Source organism: Microchirus variegatus (genome assembly GCF_963457635.1).
Source record: "Microchirus variegatus genome assembly, chromosome: 23".
Taxonomy (NCBI): Eukaryota; Metazoa; Chordata; class Actinopteri; order Pleuronectiformes; family Soleidae; genus Microchirus; species Microchirus variegatus.
In genome coordinates, this window is record NC_139824.1 from 19,422,073 (window position 1) to 19,445,834 (window position 23,762).

At 41.1% G+C, this 23,762-nt stretch overlaps 1 protein-coding gene across 2 annotated transcripts; it reads left to right on the forward strand.

The window, feature by feature from the left end:
* Positions 1-944: 944 nt before the first annotated feature.
* On the forward strand, positions 945-23,018 carry myom2a (myomesin 2a). 2 transcript variants are annotated; one of them, XM_083909180.1, is made up of 34 exons: positions 945-1,059; positions 1,975-2,115; positions 3,407-3,502; positions 3,586-3,721; positions 4,592-4,746; positions 4,864-4,956; positions 6,794-6,882; positions 6,998-7,036; positions 7,921-8,085; positions 8,199-8,360; positions 8,451-8,592; positions 9,784-9,995; positions 13,151-13,325; positions 13,408-13,529; positions 14,830-15,017; positions 15,114-15,240; positions 15,329-15,507; positions 16,314-16,428; positions 16,519-16,678; positions 16,770-16,876; positions 17,001-17,045; positions 17,151-17,287; positions 17,491-17,635; positions 17,719-17,778; positions 18,259-18,326; positions 18,437-18,550; positions 18,642-18,729; positions 18,815-18,853; positions 19,066-19,171; positions 19,811-19,974; positions 20,066-20,102; positions 20,188-20,210; positions 20,744-20,799; positions 21,672-23,018. In XM_083909180.1, exons 2-34 carry the CDS (start codon positions 1,997-1,999, stop codon positions 22,200-22,202), a joined length of 4,194 nt encoding a protein of 1,397 aa, XP_083765306.1. In that variant the 5' UTR covers positions 945-1,059; positions 1,975-1,996; the 3' UTR covers positions 22,203-23,018. The 2 variants fall into 2 exon arrangements, with proteins under 2 accessions (XP_083765306.1, XP_083765307.1); XM_083909181.1 differs by having other exon boundaries at positions 3,410-3,502.
* Positions 23,019-23,762: the final 744 nt, after the last annotated feature.

Consider the following 23,762-nt stretch of genomic DNA (forward strand, 5'->3'; position numbering starts at 1 on the left):
AATGAGACGCAGAGGTTTTTATGGAAGTTTCCTCAGAACAAATGAGACTCAGTGTCTTGTTATTCTTGATTCTTCACCAAAAAATCTCATCTGTGCACTCTGAACGTCACGTGACACTGTTTTAGTTTAGAATACCATAGATTTGTGTTGCATTGAGTTTATTTTAAGAGAATATACAGTACAGACGTACATGTGTGTGAGAACATGACGGAGATCTTTCCAGTGAAGCCTCATGAGAACAACTGCAGCTCGTCTGGCTCATAAACTCAAGGCCTCACATGTCATTTTCAGTCAAATAAGAAGATAGATTTTCCCCAGAATCTTCAGTTATAATCTGTTTTAAATAGACTTGTGTCAGTATAAATAGCTGCTGTGCCTCTTGTACAGTAAGAATCGAGGGTGTTGCTGTGACGGACGACTCGCGGTTAAAAATAGTCTGGACTGTTGCTCACAAGTGTTGAGTTGAGGACGACGCTCCGTCTCAAAGAAACCTAAAAAGGTCTCAGGAGTTTTTCACTGTTAAAATCAGCCTGTAAATGATTATCAGAACAATAATCTTTATCTTTGTTGCTTCGTGAAAGAATCATGTTGATGTCCGCACATGAGAGGCCTCTTTGTGACGTGTTTAAAAAACCTCTGGAAAACATTCAACGACCTATTTTAATAGAGTTTTAATGATTTGTCTGAAAGGAAATAAAATTATCAGGTAAATGATCATTAAAGTCTGTTATTTTCACTCTACAAATCTAAACTCAATGTTTGTAGATATTATAATATTTTGGGTGTAAAAATATGTCAAATTCACTAAGTGCATTGTTTGAATCACAGTTTAATAAATGATCACAGTGAAAATGCACTCTCTTCATCCCCAAAATGAAGAATAAGAGCAGAAATTGGTGCTAAATGCTATATATAGTCTGAGGAGGCTCCATACATGGGGTGGAAGGGGGAGCAGCATTCCTGCGCTGAGAGGCTAATGTTTTAGTTACCATCAGCAAGTGCTTCCCAAGCGGCATCAGCCTGCTCTGCCACCGCTTTGCTCTGTTTTAATCTCTTGGGGTAAGTCACTTTTTCCTCTTATTCACTCACTCACTGCAGCAGCAGCAGCAGGAGAGTTTTTCTTTGCAGGGATAAAGTTTTCAGTGAAGTTGATCGATCAGCGGCGGCAGAAGAATCTAATCCAGATTATCCTTCTGCTGTGTGAGGAAACAGCAGCATCAGTATTCTCTGTCTGCTGTAATCTCCCTTAACGCCACTTTCTCACATACCAGGGCATTAAGAGGTGACTGAGGAGTGACCCTGGAGCCAAACACACTCATTATGAATGATAAAGTGTTATTGGACGCGACAGCTGCTTTAATCTTAGTCTTATTCAATAGAAAAGAGCAGGAAGAGTTTGATCGATGGTGTTTTTAATACACGGCTGCTAATGACTCTATTTCCTTCATTACTCCAATCATGGAACAGGCTGACGGCTATTCATAGCTGAGCTGTGTGAGGCTGTAAGGTGAAACACTGAAGTGCTGAGCTCTGGAAGAATGTTGGACTGACCCTGATGTCTCTAAGTGTTTGACTTTAAACATGTCGTCTTCTTCTGTCTTTGAAGGATTTGAATGCATTCATGATGAATGTGTGTTCGATCATAATTATAACCTGATGTTGTTGTGGAGATTATCATAAAGATGTCAGTGCGTCTAATACAGTAAATGTGTATTAGAGAAACCTCATAATGGCTGATTTATATGGACATTGCTAACGTGGCTAATGTGTGGAGCTCTTGACCAGGTCGTTAAGGGAAATGATTGGATGCAGAAACTTTACAAGGTTGTTCTGACCTTAGATTCTGATGCAGCCAGCAGCAGATACATATATATATATATGTATATATATATATTATATCCTCAGATTCAGAGGTAGCGTCCGGCTGCTCGTGTCTGATGTCACCTCTGAGTAACAGAAAACTCCCCAACACAGGTCTCCTTGAAGCGTTCCAGTCATGGCTTCCAAAGTCATACCTTGGTATAAGAAGAAGCAGCAGCACGCGGACGAAGTCAAAACTGATTATGCTTGTTGTCAATGTTGTATCAAGTACCAGCAGCTGCAGCAAATACAGAGGTATGAAGGCTTTGGTAGAGTCCAGCGTTTGCTGCTTTTAGACCCTAGAGTAACTGTAGAGACATCGACTACATGCTCCCAAATCAACTAACCAACCCATGACTAAGTTATTAAGACCAAGGCCTGGAACAGGACTTCCTCTATAATAACTAGTGCATGGTAAACTCCTCCTAACATCCTCAGAAGTTTGGGATCTCGGTCAACAAAACTGTTTCCTTTCTCTCATCTTTTGTTTTTGCTGTGTTTGAGCGGGTAATTTAATAATTAACAGTTTCCCGCAGACTAAACATGTTTTTTAATAACATAATAATCACAAATCCAAACCAAAACCAACCAACAATCATTGAGCTGTAAAGAAAGATTGTGAAAAACCTCTTTCACGTCCACAATAAAGTCCTGAGAGAAAACAGCAATAACACATCACAATACACAGATGTTGTTGTAAGTTAAATATGTTATTCTGTGACTGACCAGCAGCTCCTTTGTCCTCACAAACTAAACTTAAGGATTTTCATAAGTGTCTTTGGTGCAGGGAGTGAGCATTTTACAAGGCAGCAACAAAAAAAAACCATTGTGCTGTCTGTAGGACGCTAACTTAGTGTCAGTACCTCACTCATCCACGCTTAAAAACATGACTTATCACTTTAGGGAAGTAGAAACTGAATGAACACTTTGTTTTTTTACAGACCAACATCTGTGGAGCTAACTCTAACACATAAGACGTCAGAAGGTGCAGCTTTGTTGTGCCGTAAAGGTCATGACTGATAATGACTGTGTCAGACTGGAGACTCCTAAACATGTTCAGAATCACTAGGCTGCCATGTTGTCATGATGATGTCAGAGGGATCATACTAACCCTGAACCTGACCTACACCTGAGGTCACTGCTCAGAGCTGTAGATACTGAGCAGAACACGTTCTTCATGGTTTTCCATCAGAGTCGAGAAGAAAAACATGGACATGATGATCCTCCTGGTTCAGTTTTCATCAGTAGTTTCTTAAAAAAATCTAATTTTAGGATGAAATGTGTGACCATTAGGATGAAAATAAAATAAGTCAGGATCTTTGACTCGTCCAGGTTTACTGATGACATCATACTGTATGTTGAAAACCACGTCACTCAAATCTGTCCTTCATTTCTGACATTTTCCCTTTTAACTCCACTAAAACCTCAGATCTTCTGAGATTTCCTTTTAACAGCACCTCCTTCTGCAAAGCTAAAAAACAAACAACAACCCGTTTTTAAAAGTTTTTAAAAGTGGTTTCATAACATCTGACTGTTCTCCCTTCAGCAGGAAATCCAGCTCTTCATCGGTGAGTCAGGTTGAGGCCAAGTCCACAGAGACTATGGCAGATCACGTCTACACCATACCTGTGTTCAGGCACAGGTGAGGATGCTGTTCTCCTGTGTTACTGTTGAACTGTTCATTAACACCAGAGTGAAGCTGAACCACTGTGACTGTGTGGTCAGGTGTGCCTCGGACACTGAGGAGTACCAGAGGGTGGTCCTTCATGTCGGCAGAGGACTGACTGTGATTCAGGAGGAGCTGCACAGGATGAGGATGGCCACCAAGGTTCATGTGGAGAGTTTGGAGATGCAGAGAGAGGTACAGCGCCATCACGTGATCAATCAATCAAGTTTTAGTTGTATAGCACTTTACAACAACCAGACATTTACCCAACGTGCTTTACATAAAATCAATAAAACAATACATAAAAACAGAAAGTGCTACTAGTGCTGCAGGGTGTTAGAGGCCTTCTAAAAGTGCATTAAATAAAAAACAGGTAAAATAAGTCCACCTAAGAGAAGGACTTCCCTCGTCAGCTTCGTCACCTTCAGCTTCGATTTAAAAAGGCTCAGATGCTGATTTTCTGTATAAATGTGTTATATATTTGCAAACAAGCTGTAGTTTGGTGGTTTGAAAACAAGCCTGTTGGATTATTTATTTAGTATATTTATCAGAGCCTAAATTAAACCAGTATTCACCTCCTGAAGCACAGCAGGTGCATAAATAATCACAAGTTAATTATGTTTGCACTTTATATCACACGCAGAAGCCACTCACTTATTTATTTACATTTAAGACACAATATCAGTGATAACGCTAAGTGTTTATTTTCCTAAAACTAAAAACTCCACCTTCTTGAGTATGAAAGCCCTTTAAAACACAGTGTTTGAATAGATTTAAACTTTGTTCCTCACCTGATACATGGTTCTATTTTTCATTTGGTTCAGTTTAATTTAACAAAGGCAAATCACAAACATATAAATACTGAAATACTGCTCAGTTATTGTCAGACATGCACCAATGTTCAGTTTAATGAAACAAGACCTCTCGGGTTATTTGACCTCCTTTATCTACTTCTTGTTAAAGGTATAAGTACAAGAATGAATGTTGGTAGAGAATGAGACAGAATGAGAATGTGTGTGCAGTAGAACGATGAAAAGCAGCCACTGTTTTGTTTTCATTCCTCAGGTTCGGAGCTTGATGACCAGGAGGTTGGATTTGTTGGACGATATTCCCAAGATGCCGGACTTCGTGATGGCGCTGAGGGCTCACACTGTGTGGGAGAAGACTCCAGTGAAGCTGTTCTGCACTGTGCAGGGAAACCCCAGACCTGTGGTCAAATGGTCAGAACATTCTCTCTCTCACCTTCTCACCTGCTGCCCCTTTCACTGTCATCTGAACATCGCTTCATCCCACACACACACGCACTGATTTTAGATATGAATGTGTCTTGTTGACAGGTATAAAGGAGGCGTGCCGGTCGACCCACTGAGCGCGCCGGGAAAGTACAGGATGGAAAACAAGTATGGAGTCCACAGTTTGATCATCAGCAGGTAGAGTTTACACATGTTCATTCATCACTGTTATGACCCTGGTGTTAGTGGTTTACAATTTCAATCAGATTTGTATTAGCGCTAATTTATGTCACGCGTGCTGATCATGGGCTTAAACATACAAGAACACTTGCACACACTGAATATACAAAATACACACAAACATGCTTTTACTGTATGTGTGAGGCCACATGTTAACAGCATGAGTTCTGAGATTAATCTCTGAACACTTGTAGTCTTAAGTTAGAGCTGCAACTAACCATTATTATTATTAACGATTAATCTGTCAATTATTTTCTCGATGAATCGATGAATGGTTTGGTCCATAAATGTTAAAAAAAACATTGATCAGTGTTTGTCAAATCTGTAAATGATGATGTTCTCTAATGTCTTTGTTTTGTTCACAAACCAAAATGATTCAGTTTTAATGATTTCTTTGTTTATGTGGATCAAAGAAACAAAGAAAATATTCACATTTAAGAAGCTGAAATGATCAGAAATCTGGTTTTAATCATGAAAAAAGCTTCAAACTGATTATCGATTATCAAAATAGTTAGCGATTAATTTAGTAATCGATTAATAATCGATTGATCGATTAATCGTTTCAGCTCTATCTGAAGTCAGACTTCACAACTCTGAACGTCAGAGCCACCTCACATACTTTGACATAAGGCTCCAAAATGGCCGCCGCTCTGCTGCTTTCGCTATGACCATAAATCAGTTGTATCCATGAATGTTTTGCTGCGCTGTTTTTTGTGCAAATTATTCATTTGTTTCCGTATTTTTTGAGACTTCTGAACTCTAACACAGTCATGAACACAGGCTCCTGCAGCTCTGATGAGTTTCCAGTGTTCTTATTACACCCTTCAGTCTGATATTATGTTTTCCAAACCTGTAAAATATGAAGCAGAAAAGAACTAAACAGATAATAACAAGGAGAATAATGAATAATGAAGAGGAGCAGAACATTATTATAGCTCAGTGTGGCCTCGTCGTCATCTTGAAGACTCCTCAGCTGTTCATGTTGAAGTGCTGACCTTTGCGTCATTCGAGCCATGGATTCCTGCCTCTCTCTCTCTCTGAGGCTGTGAATATCAGCGTCTCTTCATCATGACTTTACAGAGTCACTGAGACGCCTCACTGACTTTGTCAAAAATGGGGATTTTCCTGAACTGAGGATGTAAAAGTGTGTGTTTGTTTTTGTGCGTCAACAGAAGAACACAGAGTTAGTTTGTGTCCTCACAGCTGACAAAACCATCACCTTTTAAATAGTTCTCTGTAGAGTGGAGGTCACAGTTTTACAGCAGGCTGCTGTCACTGCTGTCGCTGCTGTCTCAGAGCACCTTCTGATCACTGAGCTCATTTTTCAAAAGAGTGTCATCGACTTAAAGAGAGCACGGCTAATCTTAGAGAGCCAATGAGGAAAGAAAGAGCTCGACTGATCTGTGCTCCATCGATCACTGACTATGTTCCTGCTTTGCTGAAGTCTGGCCAGTCATGAAAGACTTTGACCAATCATAGGGAAGTTTATTCAGAACATTTCTGCACATTTCAGCTGCACATACATGTCCCTTATTCCAAAAAAAATGGCGTGTACAATTAAGAAATATCACATGTGAGGTCGTGTTGTTATCTCCAGTTTTAGCCGTCATAGAATGTTTGGTCAGAATTAACGTTTAAATGAAATAAAACATGTCATTAGAAGTAAAAGAGGGAATTGGAGTCATTGTTTATGTCAGTAATGATGTTGACAGCTGTGCTGCTTATAGAACATGGAAACCAGTGGATTTCTGTGAATATTCCATGTCATAGCGACATGTTTTGTGTGTTTTTGCAGGTGTGTGGTGAGCGACACTGCTGAGTACAGGGTTGTGGCCACAAACCAACACGGCACGACCTCCAGCATGGCCACTGTTACTGTCAAGAGTGAGTCCTTCTCTGTCTGCATTCAAACTTAACTTTAAACATTTGTTTGGGGATCCACGAAAAAAATGAATTCAACCTGTGACTTTTCTCTGTGTTTTTTCTGTGTTTTCCACAGGACCACCAGGACCTGGAGAGTCCTGTCTGCTTGGTCTAGGTGAGAGGAGTGTGTGTGTGTGTGTGTGTGGTTTTGGTTTGGATTCATGCCCAGACACACATCACTAACACATAAGTGGTATTTTAGCCACAGATATCCGAGCATGTGATAAGCAGTGGAAACTATTGTGAGGAGACAGACGCTGAAAAACAAGAGGAACGTGATGGTGGAGAATAACAATGATGTTTCTTTACTCTTTACTCTGCTCTAACACACCAGGTCGTCACTAATGTGTGTGAGAGTCTGATAAGGTTTGAATATGTGACCAACAGCACTGATTAAACACTGTTAACACACAAGAACGAACCAAACGATCTACTGCAGCTACAGACACGAGATTCTCCTCAGCTCAGCTTTGACCTTTCACTTCAAGTGCTTTTAGACGTCGTATGGTGAGGCTGTTACATCAGAACGTACAGTAAAAGTCTCCCTGGACGTTGTTCACAACCTTTCTGTCAAAATGTTTGGACAAATGAGTCCAGGTGAGCTACGAGCTCTGAGCCAGCAGGTGTTCTGATGGTTCCTCAGAGGTTCCTGAGTGTTTCTGAACTCTCATTGTTGTGAACGTGTCTGATCCAGGTCTTGTTCTTGATGTGAGAGGATCAGACCGTTCCATGTCTGCAAACAGCTTGAGTGTAGTCAGTATTTTAAAGTACTAAAAGGTTTGCATCCCTCTCACGGTCATTGTCTACCACGCCTCACTTTTCATTTTCTGTCCTATCAAATAAATCTTAAAAACAACAACAAGAAAACTCACTATTTCAGATACATCGTGACAATAAGTTGCCTTAAAATGTGCATAACAGATAGCAAAGACAATGAGTCGGACACCTGTTACTAGTTTGATGTTTAAACCCGTTGTCTTTCGTCTTCCCGTCTCTCAGTTCCTCACCTGACTGACATCCATGCCAGTAAACTGGAGGTGGCGCTGCTCGACCGCTTCCACGTCAGCTTCGGTGTAGAAGGTCACTCCATCAGCCTGGTGTGCACCATGGTGGTCGTCCCTGACCTGCCCAACGTGCCGCCCTACGTCCAGTGGTACAGAGACGGTAAGATGTCAGGGCTGCTGTGTGTGTGTGTGTGAGTGAGGAGGTGTCGCTTTATCTGTAAGTTTAAATGAAAAAGTTAAGATGTGAACGTCTTCTTCTTCTTCTTCTCACAGACAAACTGCTGCAGTCCAGTCATCTGGTGGAGATGTCTGTGGGTGGAGGTGCAGCTCGTCTGACTCTGCCTCACCTGGCCAAAGACGACGAGGGTCTGTACACGCTCCGCATCTTCACCAAGGACGGCACGGCCGAGCACAGCGCTTACCTCTTCGTCTCTGGTAGGACACGACTCATAACGACGGGTCAGACCTGGTTCTTCTGTCGTTTCTCGTCCTCCCTCCTCACGTCTACGTTCCCTCGCTCCTCAGATGCTCCTCCCTCTGCTCCCGGGGCTCCTGGTGCACCGATGAGTGTGAAAGCGTACGACGTCAACTCAGATTATGTCCTGGTCGCCTGGAAACCGCCCAACACGGTCAACGAGGCGGCCATCACCGGATACTTTGTGGATCGGTCAGTGTGTGTGTGTGTGTGTGTGTGTGTGTGTGTGTGTTCTTGTAGTTGCGGCATACCAAGGACCAGTGAGGGTTTTTAACCAACAAAGTGAGGTCATTTTTACGGAGTGAGGACATTTTGGCCGGTCCTCACTTTGTTTCCATTGATATCACTTCCTTAGGTTACTATAACATGCTATACTCAATTTGTCAAAAAAAAAATCAAATTTTGGACGTTTTTGTCAAATGTTGGACCAACATTTTTTTGTCAAACATTTTTTTCAAAATGTTTTCACATTTTTTTCAAAATGTTTTCACATTTTTTTTCAATCATTTTTTTCAAATTTTTTGTCAAACATTTTTTTCAAATTTTTTGTCAAACATTTTTTTTCAAATTTTTTGTCAAACATTTTTTTCAAATTTTTTGTCAAACATTTTTTTCAAATTTTTTGTCAAACATTTTTTTCAAATTTTGAACCAATTTTTTTTTTTTTTTTTTGTCAAACATTTTCACATTTTGGACCCAAAATTTCGGGTACATTTTTTTTTTTTTTAATTTTGTACGACATAGTATAGTATGCCGTTTTTGTCAAATTTTGGACCAAAAATAATAATAATAAAAAAAATTAAAAAAAATTCAGCCCTTTTTGCTCTTGGGCTCCACCTGCAGACATGTTATGGTACTGCAACCAGTAGTTCTTTGTAGATGTCATTCTAAAAAAGTAGATATTTGTAATTGTGTTGATTTATAAAGTGGAAATGCTGGTCCTCAGTGTGCGTGTGTGTGTGTGTGTGTGTGTCCTGAAATCTCCTCTGACGCTCTTTTTATAAACCACAGCTCTCATATATATATATATATACACACAGCTTTAGATTTCATTGACTTTTTTAAAATCTGAAAGGTGATCTATAATAGTTGGTGTTTAAAAACCTTGTAATAATTTAACTTTGTGGTAAACCTTTCAATCATTCATTCATTCATTCATTCATTCAGGATTTTGTGCTGTTTTAATTTTAATCTTAATTCTTTGCTCTCTTTTAATTTTAATCTTAATTTGTTACTCTTTTTGGTGCTCTTTAATTTAATTTAATGTAATTTAATTTAATTTATTTTGTGTGCTCTTCTTGTACTCTCCTGTAAATGTATTTAGTCTGATATTTAGCGACTGTAACAGAACAGTTTCCTTGTGACTGTGACTGTGATTTTCAGGTGTGAGTCCGGCAGCGACGTCTGGGTCCAGTGCAACGATTCTCCAGTGAAGGTGTGTAAATACCCGGCTCACGGCCTGAGCGTGGGTCGCTCCTATCACTTCCGGGTCAGAGCGGTGAACAGCGCCGGCGTCAGCCGACCGTCACGCAAGTCCGACAAGGTGACGGCTGTGGACCCGGCCGAGAGCGAGAGGCTGCAAGGTACAGAGGAAGGTAAATAAAGAGCGTCTGCTGAGGGTAAACAAGTGTTTACTAATGATGGATCTGCTGTTTCCTGTTTCCTGAAACAGTGATTAAAATTGAGGGGAAATACGACATAGTGATCAAGGACGATGATCTGGAAGGTACAGTAGTGAACAGAGACTGATCCGGGGTCAGATTCTTTCTTTTAATCCTTTAAACCTCTTCTTTATGATTCTAACACAATTCCCTCTTTCCAAAAAAAAGCATCATATTAACAATTTAAATGAAAAAATACACAATATTCTTCTTACAGTAACATCCTTTCAAAAATCAATCTAATTGTTGTGTCTTTAATTTAACTAATTCAAACAATTTCTCTTGTTGTATAAATTAAATTAAATCACTCTGCGTCGTCTCCCTGGTCCCCAGCATGTATGTATTATCCCATAATAATAATAACACAAACAAACAAACAAAGGAAAAACCCTGACTAAAGCACTTGTGCGGTCTCTCTCTCTTTGCCTCATCGACGTGGTTCAATCCCAATCCAGGTTTTGTAACTCTCCCCTCGGAGCCCACGGACGTTCACGCGTCTGAGGTTTTCAAATCGTACGTCGTGTTGAGCTGGAAACCGCCCAGCCCTCGAGGACGAGCGCCGCTGTGGTACGTCGTCGAGAAGGTGTGTGTGTGTGAGTGTGTGTGTGTGTGTGTGTGTGTGTGTCATGGTTATGTGGTAGAACACACAGTGAGGAGAGTTAAGGCCGAAGAGGAAGATTTCTTTCTTCGTCTTTGTTTGGTTGTAAAAAACAAAACTTTGCTCCAGTGAAGACGATTTAGCTGATTTACTTTTTCTTCTTCATCATTTTCATTCTTCACAAGATTCACATGAAACCACTTCATGCATCGTTTAGGTCACGTGTGTCAAACTCGAGGCCCGGGGTCCAGATGTGGTCCACCACCTCGTTTTCTGTGGCCTGCGAGTGATTAATTGGTCTTAAAAATCTGTGTTAAAATAGGTCTATGCTGCTTTAAGGCGTGCGTTGACCATAAACTACATTTCCCACAATGCACGGCGCTTGTGTCACCCGCAAAGTGACAGCATCGCCACTAGATCACAGTGTATCATTGTATATGCATCATGCTATGAGTGAAATTGAAGTAATAAATACAGAAAAATATTTATCAATATGTTATGAGTAGTTACCTTTACTTTACATTATATTTGGTGACATTAAGTTACATTTATTCTGTATGACAGTTACATCTGGACCTTTGAGGGTAACATTATCACTACACACTGATCAGTGGAAGTGGTTTATTAACACAGGAAGATGATATAGATCATATGTGTATTTATACTTCACAGTTTCAGGGTTAATATCAGAATCAGTTCCTCCAAACAAGAATAGAAAACAGATAAACAGAAATTCACAACCTATAAAAACCTCAGTATAAGAGAAGAAAAAGTATTATATTCACAATATACAAGAATTTATCAGTTAATTATCCATAAACACGATATAAACAGTAACAGAAGAGTAAAGTATAATATAGTTAATAGTGTGTGTTTCTGCTGCGTTGATGAAGATGACTGATGATGAGCGTACAGATGACAATTCTCATTCACCCCGATTCTCCCACAGTGCTTAGCGGGCACTGGAGCGTGGCAGCGGATCAACGCCGCCGTCAAACTGCACTCGCCGCGTTACCCGGTTTTCGATTTGCAAGACGGGCAAAAGTACGAGTTCAGAGTGTTTTCAGTGAACGTGTTCGGCTGCAGCGAGGCCTCGGAGCCTTCTCTGCCCGTACACACGGTCGATCAGGACGGTAAATGAAACGTTATCATATATGTTATTATGTGTGTGTGTTATGTTTGCATATTTAATGCTCATTCTGTCCATCATCAGTGTTTTTAACATAAACTCTAACACTGAGTGTGTTTCACAGGTGTGGAGCCGTCGGTCGGTATGTACAGTTAACTGGAAACATGTAGATTAACTCACTGTGTTTTCTAACTGTGAGCAGCTCACTCTGATAATCCTGCTGTCGCCTCATCTGAGTCCACCTCATTCACAGATTACAGATATTTTGGGTCTGAGCACCAATCCTTCAGATTTTAACGTGCATAAAAACTCTTGAAACTTGGCATCAAAGTCAGGTCTGACAAAAATGTGACATTGGCATAGGACCTGGACCTGTGCGTTGCTCAAGGGCTCTTGATTTTTATTTATTTATCCTTTATTTATCCAGGTTACTCTCATTGAGATTAAAATCTCTTTTACAAGAGAGACCTGACCAGGATGGGCAGCAGAACAACAGTTACACATAAAACACAATACAAAATACAAGTTCAGTATTAAGTGCGGTAGTAAAACATAAAAATAAAAAACAAGATTGACTAAAAACATTCACAATTTCCGATGGACTCGACTTCAAACTCATGACAACAGCCTTGAATTCGTTAAGAGTTATTAGATCCTGAAGCTTGAGCTGCTTCTGCAACTTATTCCATGAAAACGGCGCAAGAAACTTAAAAGCTGTTTTACCATCTCTGTATGAGCTTGAGGAACAGTCATAAACACCATATCCTGAGACCTTAACTCATGGGGGATGCATTTTTCGGGACATAAACAATGACAAATAACAAGGGAGTTTACCTAAAATCGCCTTGTAGATAAAAACATAACAATTGCTAAGTCGTCGCATAAAAAAGGTAAAAACAGAGGCACCAAATTTCCCGAGACGAAAACAAAAAACATAAATATCCACCTTAATCCAGAGTTGATGCTTTTAGTCAAAAAGAAAGAAGTAAATGTGACAAAGTTGAAATATAATCTCATCCTTTTACTCAAATGACACCGTGTGAGATTCTTTAATCCACGTGTTTTTAACCCAAGACTCACGTTTCACTGAAGTCAACATTTAAACACTGTGGTACTAAAACACTGGAGACCTGGACCAGTGAAACCAGTGAAGTGAAAGCCTAAAAATGCCTGATTATCTGAATTTATATTGCATTTTAAGTTAATTTCAAGTACATTTGTATGTATATCTGATGATATTCTTTATGTTCTTTACCCCTTACAGGTTTTTGTATGTCCTGTCTTGACCAGGACAAAGATTATTTAATCTCAGTGGATTTCCTGCCTGGTTAAATAAAGGTTAATGTGACTCCTCTCTCTCAGGCGTCCCCTCTGCTCCTGGTCACGTGGTTGCTTCCAGGAACACCAAGTCCTCAGTGTTCGTGCAGTGGCAGGCTCCCAAACATCTCAACAACCTCATGGGTTATTACATCGACGCTCGTGTCGCAGGATCCAAGGAGTGGTTTGCGTGTAACCACAAACCCTTCAAAAACACCAGGTTTGTACTCGGCACCATCTCATGCTGGTTTAAATATTCAAACACGGTGTTTTCACTTCTACAAACTGAACGTGTGTCTCAGGTTTGTGGTCCACGGTCTGGTCTATGGAGAGACTTACACCTTCCGTGTCCAGGCCGTGAACGTCTTTGGTCTGAGTGAAGAGTCGCAGGAGTCTTCACCCATCGCTGTGGAGCCGGCCCTTGGTGAGGACGACCACACTTTTACACCAAAGTCACAATAACACCAGAAAATCAGCTCATGTTTTCAGTTTCAGTAAACGCAGAGAAACTCATCACTGAAGATATGAAAAAGACATTTTCTTTGCTGATTTGTTTGGGTCATTTCCAGGTCAGGGCGTGGATTATGGTATGTATCATACTGGTTTTCTTTAACTCACGTTCTCCACGTCACAGGCACAGTGTGTTTACACCACGCTTTCATTTGTCACTGTGCACAACACTGTGGTAACACAACACTGTGGTAACACAACACTGTGGTAACACAACACACTGGTGTGTGTCAGGAGTTCACTCGATTTATAAATGTACGTTTATTCTGCACAGGTGAAAAAAAGCTCATGTGTTTTCAACACTGTGATGTCATAATCACATGTGTCAAACTCAAGGCCCGGGGGCCAGATGTGGTCCGCCACCTCATTTTCTGTGGCCCGCGAGTGATAAATTGGTCTTAAAAATCTGTGTTAAAACAGGTCTATGCTGCTTTAAGGCGTGCGGTGACCATAAACTACATTTCCCACAATGCATGGTGATTGTGGTACCCGCAAAGTGAAGGCACCGTCACTTGCCATTAGACCAGGGGGCCAATGAGCATGTAGTCTGGTCATGAGGGGGCCGGCCTAGAGAAAGAAAGTGGGGAAAAAAACAACTGTTCCGTAGCAGGTGGACAATATAAGACATTCATGATGAAATTGGACAGAATTTCAAAGGAAAAGTACTTGTTTTCATATAAAATGATCTTTACTTCACTATGAAAACATATATATATAACATATATATGTCATTTAATGTTGAGTGTAATAATAAAGCAATAATTACAACTGAATGTCTTATTACTATTATAACAATATTGCTAGGAAATATATTCAGGCTTATTTTCTGTCTTATATTCCATCACCTCGCTGGCAGTTGGTGTGCGGACCACATGTCATTGATTGCAGGGCCGCATGTGGGCCACGGGCCACCAGTTAGACACCCCTGCATTAGACTGTAAACTGAAGTTAGTGTCACTGTGTGAATCTGAACAGAGGATGGCAGCAGTGGATCAGCAGCTTCTCTTTGTTGTGATTGTAAAGTCGCTGATGTTCTCGGTTTCCAAGTGAGGAACATGTTCTTCAGATATCGTAGACTTAAGACGCTGTGGATTTTATTACCTGAACCTTTTGTGAAGCGATTAAAACTGTGTGTCAGTGCTTCATCACTCCAGAGCCATATTTCCTAATAATAAAAACCTTCCAGTTTAACTCATTAAATCCCTGTGATGCAGCCACCCCCAGCTCTCCGTATGGAATCGCCCTGCTGAACTGTGACGGCTCCTCCATGACCATCTCTTGGAAAGCTCCCAAACACTGCGGCGGCTCCAGGGTCAACGCCTACTACGTGGACAAACGTAACGCTGACACTCTGCTGTGGAAGGAAGTGAATCTGTCTGCCATCACTGAGAGAGTCCACACTGTGAGCAGCAGCAGCATCCATCACTGTTTATGTGGTGAAAGCTCAGTGTTTTACACTCTCTGAACGTCTAACACGAGCTTCTCCTGGTGTCTGAAGGTCGGGAACGTGACCGAGGGAAACTTCTACGAGTTTAAGGTCCAGGCTGCAAACATGGCAGGTGTTGGTGTTCCATCAGCTCCAAGTTTCCCCATGAAATGTGAGGCGTGGACCTTTGATGAACCAGGTAAGAGGCGGAGCCACAACACACACAGATATAACACTGTCACTGAGAGAGTTCACCTCTATTCTTTTATGTGTGTTTGTGGTTGAAGGTCCAGCCTTTGACCTGAGCTTCAGTGAGGTCAGAGCTCACTCTCTGGTCATCGTGTGGAAAGCTCCGGTCTACGTCGGAGCCAGTGCCGTCTCTGGATATTATGTGGACCGAGCCAAAAAGGGCTCAACTGAGTTTGTTACCCTGAACCAGGAGGCTTTGAGTCACCGTTACCTGCAGGTACGACAACTTCACACCGTCCGTTTCAGGCTGGATGAAGCTCGGGTTTATCACTCCATCAGTTCTCCTGTTGTGGAGTAAATGACCGTATGTGTGATGGTGTTTGGGCCAATTCCAATTCCTATCTTAACCCTTAATCTTAGTGTTTGAGGGTTATTTTGTCACTTAGAAATGGGACACCCCTTAAATGCAGATACGTCTTCAGACTGTAGGGGGCAGAATAACGCCAAAGCTGCGTCCAGTCTGTCAACTCCAAAAAAGAAGAAGAAGAGGAAGACATTTACGTCAGGATTATTTATTCTGATCCGTTTGTCAGTCAAGTTATTAGGTTGTCAGTTAGTTATAAGATGATACTCATACAAATATTCAGCTGACAGTTACCACACACCACGACTTATTGAAAAGTAAACCACACCGGCCGACTATTGACAAAAGATGGTCAAATAAAAATAAATGTTAGGCAACAATGACGTCAGTAATCCATAATATGGGCCTAAACTAAGATCATTTTTATATCTCTATTAACAAAGAAAATACTTCATTTGTATCGCACTCGTTTCACTGCTTTCGACGCCATCTTTCTCATGTGAAAACACGCAATGCATTCTGGGTAGCCCTTGCTCCCAAGGGTGGTCTTGGAAAATCTCAATATTGAGGGCGATACAGCCCTTAAACTTGACCTCAACTTAATTTTTCTGAGAATCAGGACAGAACTTGGACTAGAGGGAGAACATTTTTGAGATTGAGGGTTAAGATTGAGGGTTAAGCAAGGAATTGGAATTCAGCCTTTATCTGTGTTCTTTCAGGTGTCCGGTTTAGAGGAAGGAGAAACCTACGTGTTCAGAGTCCGTGCTGTCAATGCTAACGGTGTGGGAAAACCTTCTCAGCTCTCTGAGCCCGTCTGTGCCAGAGCTCTTCCAGGTAACAAAAGAGATGAAATAAAGACTCAAGACAGTTACTGATAAATGAAGGAATCCACAAACTGAAACCATGGTTCACTCATGTCTGCAGGCACCAAAGAGATCGTGGCCGGTGTGGACGAGGAGACCGGGGACATCTACCTGTCCCTGGAGGCCTGTGAGATCAACGAGACGTCCACGTTCGTGTGGTCAAAGAACTACAAGGCCATCGGAGACTGTCCCAGAGTTCAGGTCACATCCAAGGGCAGAACGTAAGCTTCTGCACACTCACTGACACTGGCTCTGATAAAGAGTGTGTGTGTAAAGATGTTTATTTGAAATGTGTGTGTGTTTGTTTCTCAGCTCCAGACTGACCTTCACTAACCCTGATAAAGACGACCTGGGCAGATACTCTGTGTTGGTCACTGACACAGAAGGAGTCTCCTCCAGTCACACACTGACTGAGGACGGTACGTCAACACAGTGTGTGTTCATGTGTGTGTTCATGTGTGTGTGTGTGTTCATGTGTGTGTCCATGTGTGTGTGCTTCTTTACCACATGTCCATGTTGCTTTTCTCTGACTCCTCTGTGCAGCTCTGAACACCATGCTGGAGCTCAGCCAGGCCATCAGACATCCAGGTGAGCGGACCGTACCATTCTACTGTATAATATGTGAGAATGACCTGTTAGTGTCACAAACATAAATGTGTGTGCGTGCGTGTGTGTGTGCGTGCGTGCGTGCAGTCGTTCCTCTGAAACACGGCCTGAACTACGAGGTCCTGGAGAAAGGTCACGTCCGTTTCTGGCTGCAGGCCGTCAAACTGTCGTCCTCCGTGTCCTACAGGTTCATCGTCAACGACAAGGAGGTCACCGCTGGAGAGGTACAGTCTGTGAATGTGTTCATGTGTGTGTGTCAGCACTGTCACATTAAAGTAGGTGAAACCCTGATGAGAACAGTAGACGTAGATGAGTAAATAAGTGGCTAAAATGTCAAAAACACGTCTGATTTGCTGAATCCTGGAGTCCTGTAATCATGATGAATTCACACATTCTCAGATACTTGTGACCGTTGCTCTGCTTTCAGGGTCGTAAGATCAGTCACGACGTGGCCACAGGGATCATCCAGATGACGGTGGAGCATTTCACCAGAGCCAACGAGGGAACGTACACCGTCCAGATCAACGACGGCAAAGCCAAGACCCAGAGTTCCCTGGTGCTGGTGGGAGAAGGTGAGGCTGCGTCCAAATACACTGAGATACATTTAGAATATCTGAGATAAGTCGTATTTTTGTAATCTCTTTGTGTTCGTCAGTGTTTAAGGTCGCTCTGAGGGAGGCTGAGTTCCAGAGGAAAGAACACATCAGGAAACAAGGTACTAACACGAGAAAACACTGGAAAAATTAACTATACTTTTGATTTTTACTGCACTTTTGCAGAAAAATAACACAAACAAATAAAATAAATCACGTGATCTGACTGGAGACACAGTCTGAGGGACAAATGACACATGACTGGAAACTTTGACCAATCACAGAGCAGTTCTGAGAGAGAGGGCTCCTCCCATTGGCTGTTATTTATGACATGTGACATCGGACACAACAGTGGTATCATGACACTAGTTTTTATTCATTTCTATGTATATGTATATATATGTATATGTATATGTACAGTATATACTCACCAAGCTTTTGTCAAATCAATGCTAGGTTTATTCAATAGGGGGCACTACTGAGCCATAGAATTAAGAAGATTGAATACAGTTGACATGATCTTAAAGAATTATATATATATATATCTATACTGTATATATAATAATGATGTGTTTAATGATGTATTATCTGTCTCCTCACAGGTCCTCATTTCTCTGAGTATCTGTATTTCACCGTCACTGAGGACTGCACTGTTCTGCTCGCCTGTAAGGTGAGGAAGGAAGGAAGGAAGGAAGGAAGGAAGGAAGGAAGGAAGGAGGCACCAGTGACTCTCATTGATTTCCTCTAATCCCTGATTATTATGGTCTGTTTGTTTATCAGGTGGCCAACGTGAAGAAGGAGTCGTCGTTCCACTGGTACAAAGAGGAAGACGAGATTGTTCCAGAAACTCCCACCAACGTCCTGTCGGGGGCGTGTGCTCTGCCCATCACTCAGGTAACAGACCACAGCAACGCCATCCCATAATCACTCTATAACTATATATAATCTATATTATAATCAGAGTGTGTGTGTGTGTGTGTGTCAGTTCTCCAGGAAAGATCAGGGTGTTTATAAAGCTGTGCTCGGTGACGACAGAGGGAAGGACACGTCCATGTTTGACATCTCAGGACAAGGTGGACGATTTATCACTGATTCCTCTCAGTGTCTCAGTGTCAGAGGACAAAGTGTCTCACATGTTCTTCTCTGTTTGATTGACAGTCTTTGATGACATCATCAATGCCCTGGCCCACATCGCTGGTGAGTAACACACTGATGACGTCATGTTTGCGTGTATTTGTTTATTTATGTTTGTTTTTAAACCACTTTACTGATGTGGTTCTCACCGTCACAGACTCTTCCTCCTAAATATTCATCACATCCTTTAACACAGGGCTGTCAATCATCTGTGTCCAGAGAGAAAAAAAAGTGTGTGATGCAAAATAAACTTTAAATACATTTATCTGCCTCAGGTGCTTCTGCCTCTGACCTGGTTCTACAGTGCACACCTGAAGGCATCAGACTGCAGTGCTACATGAGCTACTACACTGAGGAGATGAAGACTGTGTGGAAACACAAGTACGCCCCACACACACACACACACACACACACACACACCCCCACATGCACACACACGCACACACACACACACTGTACTGTACACCAAAGGTTCACAGCTACGTCAACAGTTAAAGACCCAGCACATCATGAGACGTTTGAGAGTGACTGTAAATACACGGTAAATACACGGTAAATACACTGTGAATATATACGGTAAATACACTGTAAATACACGGTAAATACGCTGTAAATAAACAGTAAATACGCTGTAAATACACGGTAAAATAAAACATACAAAAACACTAATTATTACCTTTCAATAGCTGCTTTATTTCTTATGTCTATCTTTATCTTTATATGTGAGGAACAATGACGTTGACTATAAATATGGTCAAATTCTGCTGTAACACAACAATTAAAGACGTGTTATTAAATGACCTGAAGAGATATGAAACATGTTCTATTTACCAAATTCATTTAAATTCACCAAGTGAAATCATAATCACAATTATTTTATACGTGATACATTTAAATATAGCTACAGAAAATAGAGTTATGCTGTGTCTAAGCAATAAAGAATAATAAAGAATCATAAAAAGCTAACTTGAAATGACATCATCATCATCATCATCCTCCTCCTGTCACTCAAACCCTCAGGGAGACGAAGATCGCGTCCTCAGAGAAGATGAGGATCGGTGGAACAGCAGAAATGGCCTGGATGCAGATCTGTGATCCCTCTGATAAAGAGAAAGGTCACTACACCATCGAGATCTCTGACGGCGTCAAGACTCACACCAGGACCTTTGACCTCTCTGGACAAGGTAGAACATGTGGAATCATCCACATCGTTAGATCGTCCACCTCTGGATGACGGTGAACGTTTAATAATGAAGATTCTTCTCCATGTTTCAGCGTACACTGATGCCTACGAGGAATATCTCAGACTGAAGTGAGTCTTTGTCTGCTTTTTGTTTGTGGACGACAAGACGATGTTTACACTGTGTTTAAATGACTCTTATCCTCTTTGTCATCAGGGCAGCTGCATTCGCTGAGAAGAGTGAGTATAATATATAATATATAATAATGTATGGTATATGATGATCTGAATGACTCCAGACTCACTTGTGTGTAAATGTTTGCAGAGTCTCATTGATCTATTTGCTCTCAGAGTGAATTCTGATGTAAAACAAACATCAGGCTTTTATTCATAATTACATAAACTTTAAAATCTCAAATGTCACAGAGTGTTTTTAATGTTCTTTAAAACAACAAACAGCATCAGTCTGTGAGAGTGAGGACATTTTGTCTGACACACAGCGTCTTATAGAAGAGGAAACTTTACTCTTTTAATGATTCTTTTACCTTTTTGTCAGATATAAGCTGTAAAAATAAGAAAATAAAGGTTATAGTTCTACATAATGAAGGTCAGATCAGGTCGTGTAAAAACATGTGAGCAGCTGCTTCTTCCATCAGGTAAAAAATAAAGGAAACGTTGACTGAACACAGTAATGTTTGTAGATCCATATAAAGACGTCATGTTGTTGTTGTTGTTGTTGTTGTTGTAAACTTTGACCTCTGTCGTCTGCTCAGACCGTGGCAGAGTGATCGGTGGTCTCCCTGACGTCGTCACCATCATGGAACACAAGGTCAGGAAAGGACTTTATTCTTTATTTTGCACTTTTCTTTCTCCTGAGTTTTTGTAAAAGCTATAAAAGTTATATACACACAGTTGTGCATCTCATAGTTTGTGTCACATGACACAGATTCTCACACCTCCACAAAAATACTCAAATATTGAAAACGGTGTCCAGACGACAACAAACCAGAGAATAAAGACAGAGTGTGTACATTTGCATGATATAATATATAATAACAAGTAACAACAACTTTAGGCTGATGTAATTAAAGGTGTAATTACACATAATGACATGAATCAGCACTGACACACTGATGTTTTTTAAAAACCTTTTTTGTCACTATTTTGTATTTCCATATCCTGGACGTTCAGGTTCAGCAGCTCCAGCTGCATTCTTATTATTCTTATCATTCTTATCATTCTTATCATTCTTATTATCATCATTCTTATCATTAACAAAGCATGGAAATTACAGCTGTGGTCTGTGTTTTTGTCTTATTTTCTTATTTTTCTGTCTCTGTTCTCTGACGTTGGCGCCAAACCACAGGAGCTTTGATCCTTAACATGCACAAACAGAAGAGCAGGATTATATTAGGATTAGAGGATTATTATTCTGACTTTGAGGTTAAACTCCATCTGTAATTATATCCAATCTAATCCAACTTTATTTGTTAAGCACTTTAAAACTAGGAACAGTCGACCAAAGTGCTGCACCGAGTAAATAAAACTTATAATGGGAAAAAAAGTGAAAGATTAAATACAATAAAATGATATAAAATAGATTAAAATAATTCAAATGGCAGCCATACAACAAAGGCCAAAGAGAACAATAATAATAATAATAATAATAAGCTTTAATAAACTCTTGTTTTTCCTCCTCAGTCGCTGAGCCTGACCTGCACCGTGTGGGGTGAACCCACTCCTGAGGTCACCTGGTTCAAGAACGAACAGGAAGTGGCGTCCAACGAACACACCCGGGTGACGTTTGACGGCGGTAAGTTCTCCAGCCTCGTCATCAACAGAGTCACTCCCGAAGACTCCGGCAAGTACAGCATCAACGTGAGGAACAAGTACGGCGGCGAGTTCGTGGAGATCACCGTCAGCGTCTACAAGCACGGCGAGCAGATCCCCGAGGCCAAAGTGGGTCAGGCCAAAGCGGCCACGCCCACAGTCACACCTGTGCCGCCAAAGTCCCCGGCTCCGCCCTCTAAGACGCCCACCCCGGTGCCGTCCAAGTCTCAGACTCCGGCTCCGTCCGTGAAGAGTCCGACTCCAGCGTCCAGCGCCGCTCCCACCCCCGTCCCCAAGTCTCCGACTCCGACCCGCAAATCCCCGACCCCGACCCCCCCGCGCAGCGTCAAGTCCCCGACCCCGCCCAGGTTCATGAAGTCTCCCACCCCCCCCAGGAAGTGAAGTGAAGCAGGTGGTCCTGATGTTAGCATGAGTGTGAAACCATTTAAAACCATTTATTTAGACGTAGACGATGATGACGACTCGTAGACGACACGAGGTTTGTGTTACTGTGACACACACAGACGCACAAAGAGAGCGACGTTAGCGTAGATGTTCAGTCACTTCTGAGAGAAGAAGATGAAGATGATGAAGATGATGATGAAGAAGAAGAGGCCAGGGTGGATGTTGATGTTCAGTGTTTTAAGAGCCGTACCTTCCACTGAGCAACACCAGTGGAAAGACTGTGTTTATTTACTGTGTTTGTTCAATCATGATGATGATGATGATGAAGATGAGGATGATGATGATGAAGAGGAGGATGATGAGGAGGATCCTAAGAGACAAACTCACGCTCACCAGGTTTTTCTGCTGTCAGGAGGTGTTGAACCTCCACAGTCCTAAAACTGGTCCTAAAAAGTCCTCAAAGGAGTCAAACATGTCAGATTACACATCATCTGCACTGAGGGATTATTGATGACATCAGTGCAGATTTAACCTCTTAATGAAGGGGATTAGATTAGATTAGATAATCTGGATTGTGTTTCTCTCTTTAACAAACCTGTCAGCAGTGAAACCTAACATACGAGTCTGTAAATGAGATCCTGTGAAGTGACTTTTGTCCCAGGATCCCAGCTTTCTTCATCCTCTGGTCCTGGTCCTGGTCCTGGTCCTGGTCCTGGTCCTGGTCCTGGTCCTGGTCCTGGTCCTGGTCAGTGTGTCTTTGACATGTCCTCTCACACTCAGATCTTTGTGATGGCAAATAAACTTTACTCATGAGCTGATTGTGATCTTTCTGATCTGTGTGTGAATGATCTCAGTCGTCTCAGTTTCCTCTTGTGCACGAAAAACAATCAGGTATTTTTGGTCTTTTCTCCGTTTCTCTAAAACAACAACAATATATATCGATAAACAGAGGTTTGAAACAGTGTTTTTAGACTTTAAGAAGCATCTCAGGCTGTAAATCAGGAGATATTTGTGAGGAAAATGGAGTATTGTGGTTTCCAACGTATTGTTTTGGAGTCAAAGAGCTGAATGATTAACAGGGAATCATTCATACAAATAAATCAACATAAATCTGGATTTATGAGTCAGTTTTAGGCCCAAACATGTTTATTATATATATTTTGTGTGTAAATGTGTGTTATTTGCAGATGACAATGTATTTTCTGTTCCGGTGTGGATTTGCAAAAGCTTTTTTTCATAAATTGTCCTTAAATTTAAACAAAACAATTTAATATTGTTAGAGAAATCTAAAAGTAAAACTCTATTGATGTAAACATATAAACAGTAAATGACATTAAACTCTGTTTAAATCTGTTGGAAACCACATATTAAACATGTGTCACAAAGTACTTGTTATACATTATATTCTTTACTCTTCATTATGAATAAATGAACTACTATGAAATACTTAAATTTACAGATTCAGTTTAAAATAATATTCAAAGCAAGAAATAATGAATAATTCCATATAACAAAGTTTTCAGAGAGACGAGTTTGGAAATGATCTCATTTTAAAAA